General features: G+C 35.8%; 1 protein-coding gene across 1 annotated transcript; it reads left to right on the top strand.

The window, feature by feature from the left end:
* LOC132181994 (small ribosomal subunit protein uS15-like) lies at nt 1-2,413 on the top strand (the record flags this gene model as incomplete). The annotated part of the gene is made up of 3 exons (XM_059595208.1): nt 1-160; nt 627-813; nt 2,103-2,413. Coding segments are annotated over 3 exons (381 nt in total), but the record flags the coding sequence as incomplete, so codon positions are not given.
* Between the last annotated feature and the right edge of the window lie 1,292 nt (nt 2,414-3,705).

The following is a 3,705-nucleotide window of genomic DNA, read 5'->3' on the forward strand; positions in this document are numbered from 1 at the left end:
ATTGGGCTGTTGGGTTTTAAGGTTGAGGAAAACATTTGCAAGTTTGCGAAGAAAGGTCTGACGCCGTCGCAGATCGGTGTGATTCTTCGTGACTCGCATGGTATTGCTCAAGTGAGGAGTATCAACGGAAGCAAGATCCTTCGCATTCTCAAAGCTCACGGTACCTTTTTTTTTTCAATCTCTTTTATGGGTTTAAGCTCTGTTTGGGATTCTGAGAAAATGTGGGCCGGGCGTAATGGAATGGGAATTTTTGGGCCACAGATATTCTTAATAGCATTTGGTGTACCAAAAAAAAGTATAGGCTCTGTGTGTGATGATGTGAAAGTGATAGATATAATACGTGATTGATTTGGTATGGTTTTTACTTGTTTTACTGAAGACATTAGTTGATTGACCCCAAGATCTTGGACTTGAGCTAGCTCTGGAATTGGTTATTTTTACCTATTTTCTTGTTGGGTTCATTAATGGAAATTTTGAGACTCAAAGCTTCGATTTTATTTATATAATTTTCAAGTAACATATGATTCTAGTTCCGGGCACATTAGGATTTTTCGTTTTTGTTGTAGAATTTCTTTGTATCTTTTTGTTTTGGTTTGTTTAATTGTTTCTTGTTTTGATTGGGTTAGGCCTTGCACCTGAAATTCCGGAGGATCTGTACCATCTTATCAAGAAGGCAGTGTCTATCCGGAAGCATCTTGAGAGGAACAGGAAGGATAAGGATTCGAAGTTCAGGTTGATTCTGGTTGAGAGCAGGATTCACAGGCTTGCTCGCTACTACAAAAAAACAAAGAAGCTTCCTCCTGTCTGGAAATAGTAAGTCTCTCAAGATTATGTGTTTGATAATCTTAATGCTTTGCGTTCACATATAGAACTGGTTGATTAATGCGGTTGATTTAGGATCCTTGTGATATTGTTTTTTCTGTTTTCTATTTTTGTGAAATCTAAACTTGTTGATTTGAACTTTTATCTTTTGATTTGTTCTATATATGGTATATTTGAATTATATTTTGTGAGTTTCATTTTGTATGATTTGCAAGGTAACATCTGTTGTGCTGTAAATAAGATAGAAATTACCACCAAGTGCATTTATCTGCCTACACTTTTTTTGGAGGGGCGTGTGGGGTTGTAAGGGATTAGGTAGAGGAATGGTCATGGTTTCTTGAATGAGTCTATAGTCTCCCATCCTTCCAATGATTAGAATCTTTGGATGGGATAGTATTAGATATCTACATTCCATATTCTTCATTTGAACTGGAGCAATGGCCATACATTGAAACTTAGAAAGAAATGGTTCACCAATATTTTACCAGATGTATGTGGACCAGATGTGGTCAAAAACATTTACACTAGAAGTAGTTACCTTTAAAAATTTTTAGGGGAAAAATTTGCAGAGGAAGACAACCAGCCGTATAAGAAAACCTTTTATAGGATTGTCTACTTGACTGTTGTGGGCTTGTAACTTTCTTTGTTGGCCACCTTTGAGGTTCCAGATTAGAGAGGATTTGGTTTAGATACACTGGTTTTGATTTGGTGCATGCCATCAGATATAATTGATTGTTCATGTTCATTGTGGATTATAATTGTGGATTCTATTCCATTAAGAATCTATTTCCCACATCATTTTTTTAGTTCGTGATTCTTCTCTATACCCCAACTTCAAAGAAAATTAACTGCCAACTACACCCAAAAGGCAAATCTCTCGTTTTTTCTCGCGGCTTTGCTGCATTTTACTTGTGGTCAAATCAAAGGGAATTGACGCTTAAACTGGTTGGCTTGGTACTGGGTTTTGGGCCCTTTGATGGCATCACTTCTCTGAATTTACCCTTTTTTTTGGGAACAAACATCCAGAACAATGTTTTCCTTGTAGGTGTAGGGGAATAGAGCACTTAAATTTGTTTGAAGTACCTCACAAGAGAATGTTTGTTTCATAATGGTCTTTTGTAAATTAATAAATATTTAAGTCGCTGACTTGCTTTCTCCAAATATTATTTGACTCTTGCTCTCTAGCTCTAAATCCTTCCATTTGTTGTATGATTACCCTCATTAGTCACTTTGTTGACCTGAATAACCATTTTACTAATTCAAAACTTTTGTTTTTGCAGCGAGTCAACCACTGCTAGCACCCTTGTTGCTTAAATTATGTAGCAGCATATTTTTAGATATTTTTGAGGAACGAGCAAGATAGTCTTCCTATTTTGGAAAAGACTTGTCCAGGCGTGTGATCTAGTTCGTAACTATCAGAAGATTTTGGTATCCTTCTTTAATAGGAGGAAAAGATGGAACAAAGTTTTTTGTATTTGGATCTTGAGGTTTCTATATTTGTGTTTTCATAGTTCCCTTAAACTGCTGTGGTGTAGTCTTTTTGATTCGTATCTTTTGATTTAGATTTATATTAGTTTTTTTTATAATGTTATTGCATCTGTTGGCAAGTAATTTTTCAACTTGAAAGTGTCAGTGGGGTGTTGTATAACTTTTGTCCAACCATGTTTCGGAAACAATTTAATTTAGGGATTAATTGGGTTAGCGTGTTAGTGTGCGGTGTTGAGGGTAAATTGCCAATGAATAGATAGCTCAAGGCGAGGTTGGTTCAAGGTTACAACTATTTTTTAGGCAATACAATAAAATAGGTTATAATATTTTATGTAATATCCAGCGCCTATAGGTGGTAGGGCTGAGCACCGCCTTCTATGAACGGATTTCAGCCTATCCCTCCCCCATGTTTGCCCCCAGTGGTGGTGGTTTTAGTTTCTGATTTGCCCGTCCTTGGGGCTGTGTCGATGTGGATGGATATTTGTTTTGTATTGTCGTTAACTGTATCCAGTTTCCTCCCCATGCTAGTTGTCTGCATCCTCCTCTTTCTTTCAATCTCAATGTCAATTTCATTTGTCTTGGAGGCACAACTGCATTTTTCATTGCTTGCTCTGGCAATTTCAAGCTCTTGCTATTTGCTTTAGGTAAAGCCTCTCTCAGGGATGCTTTGTAGCCCTTGGTTGCACATTCCCATCACGAGATTAAACCATTAGAGTCTAGAGAAACCCAGAAACGTGCCTTATGGCCAAAATAAAGAGAGGCGAGTTTCAATGTAAATATAATACAATACCAAGGATAGACTTTTCTTTTAAATTAGATCGGAGTAAATTCTTTTAACCTAATTACAAAAGATTCTAAAACATGTGCTTCTCAAATAATTTTCTATGAAAAAAAACCTAGCAAAGAAACTACCATTAACTCAAAAAATTTCGGTCTAAAACGTAGTTGGGACATGTTTTTTTTTTCTCTGGTCTTTGGGTCGATGCAAAAGGGATGAAGAAACTTTTATTCGGGGGTGGAATGTACATGTGCAACAAGAAAATTTATAGGTGGCTTTTTTTTTTTTTTTTCCTTCAATGTTGGAGAAATGAAAAAGAGAATTACAAGAAAATAAAAAATAAAGGTGGCAAAGTTTTTTTAGGAACCATCGAAAATTGGTCAAATAAATGATTCGATCTATCAAACGAACCGAAACTGTCAAAACAGGCTATACTGTAGACGGGACAAAATCGAAAAGGGTTTGTTGCGAGAGTAGACTCGACGGAAACCCAAGTTCAAAAACAATTACAGAAAATAATCCTTAATAAAAAATAATAAGAAAATGAGGTGGAAATCCACTTTTTTTTTTTCCCAAATTTGAAGGTATATTTTTGTTTTATTAAAAAAAAATTTAAA

This window comes from Corylus avellana, chromosome ca5, assembly GCF_901000735.1.
Source record: "Corylus avellana chromosome ca5, CavTom2PMs-1.0".
In the NCBI taxonomy this organism is placed as follows: Eukaryota; Viridiplantae; Streptophyta; class Magnoliopsida; order Fagales; family Betulaceae; genus Corylus; species Corylus avellana.